The 1,158-nt window shown below is 50.9% G+C and overlaps 1 protein-coding gene across 1 annotated transcript in view; it reads right to left on the reverse strand.

Moving 5' to 3' along the window:
• ODF2 (outer dense fiber of sperm tails 2) overlaps positions 1–240 on the reverse strand; it is a 53,399-nt gene extending 53,159 nt beyond the window's left edge. The window contains exon 1 of the mRNA XM_011931276.1: positions 167–240. Coding sequence (XP_011786666.1) covers positions 167–198 — 32 coding nt within the window. The 5' untranslated portion in view covers positions 199–240. The remainder of the gene's footprint in view (positions 1–166) is intronic.
• Positions 241–1,158: the final 918 nt, after the last annotated feature.

The raw sequence follows: 1,158 nt of genomic DNA on the forward strand, positions 1-1,158 counted from the left end.
TTTTTAGTAGAGACGGGGTTTCACCGTGTTAGGCGGGATGGTCTCGATCTCCTGACCTCATGATCCGCCCGCCTCGGCTTTCCAAAGTGCTGGGATTACAGGCGTGAGCCACCGCACCCGCCCGGCCTACTACCCTCCTGCACTCTATGCCGCTCTGTGTACAGACCTATTCTGATGAGGTCCTTGCTGGTCCGCCATCTTCTCAATTATGCTTCGCTGTCAGCCAGTCAGAGGAGGTCTGTCACGTGGCTCATAATGCCGCCCTGGAATCTGGGAGACCTGAACAACCTCCGAGCCAACTGGGCCACAGTCCCTTGACCTTTCTCCAGTGACCCCGCAGCACCTTAGCCACACACCTCCAGGGTCACACAAGTTTTTCACCTGCAATCCTAAAGTCAAACTCGCAAACAAAACCTGCTTTTCCGCCTCGCTTTCACAGTATTCTGCATACTGAATTTGTTCTGTAATGTCAGGGAGCTCCCCGATCCTTTGGTCCATTCATTGTCTCTCTGTCGAATAACTGACAGATTTCCTAATCTTCATTGTAACCCAACCTTTTAAGACTCTGCGGTGGCTCACGCCTGTAATCCCAGCACTTTGGGAGACTGAGGCAAGTGGATCACCTAAGGTCAGAAGTTCAAGACCAGACTGCCCAACATAGTGAAACCCCATCTCTACTAAAAATACAAAAATTAACCGGGCATGGTGGTGTGTGCCTGTAATCCCAGCTACTAGGGAGGCGAAGGCAGGGAGAACTGCTTGAACCTGGAAGGCAGAGGTTGCAGTGAGCCAAAATCACCACTGCACTTCAGCCTGGGTGACAGAGCAAGACTCTGTCTCAAAAAAAGAAATACAGGTTCAAGGAAAAGAGGACAGGAAAAGGAGGTCCCAGTCCTCCTGGGGCAGGCAGGAGATGGTTCCCAGAGGTGATGGCATTAGAACTGAGCCATGAGAGATGAGTGGAAGTTCGCCAAGCAAGCAGCAAAGGGAATTCTAAGCAGAGAGCAGTAGGTACACAGTTACCACATGCAGGTACAAGAGAACACAGCATATTCTATGAAGCATCATTACTGCAGTCCCTTGAAGTGTTACAAGGCCAGTGATGAGAGAAATCCTGCCAAAGTCAGCAGGACCAGACTATGCAGCGTCTGATAGTCC

The sequence above is a fragment of the Colobus angolensis genome, unplaced genomic scaffold, assembly GCF_000951035.1.
Source record: "Colobus angolensis palliatus isolate OR3802 unplaced genomic scaffold, Cang.pa_1.0 Scaffold9, whole genome shotgun sequence".
Lineage (NCBI taxonomy): Eukaryota > Metazoa > Chordata > Mammalia > Primates > Cercopithecidae > Colobus > Colobus angolensis.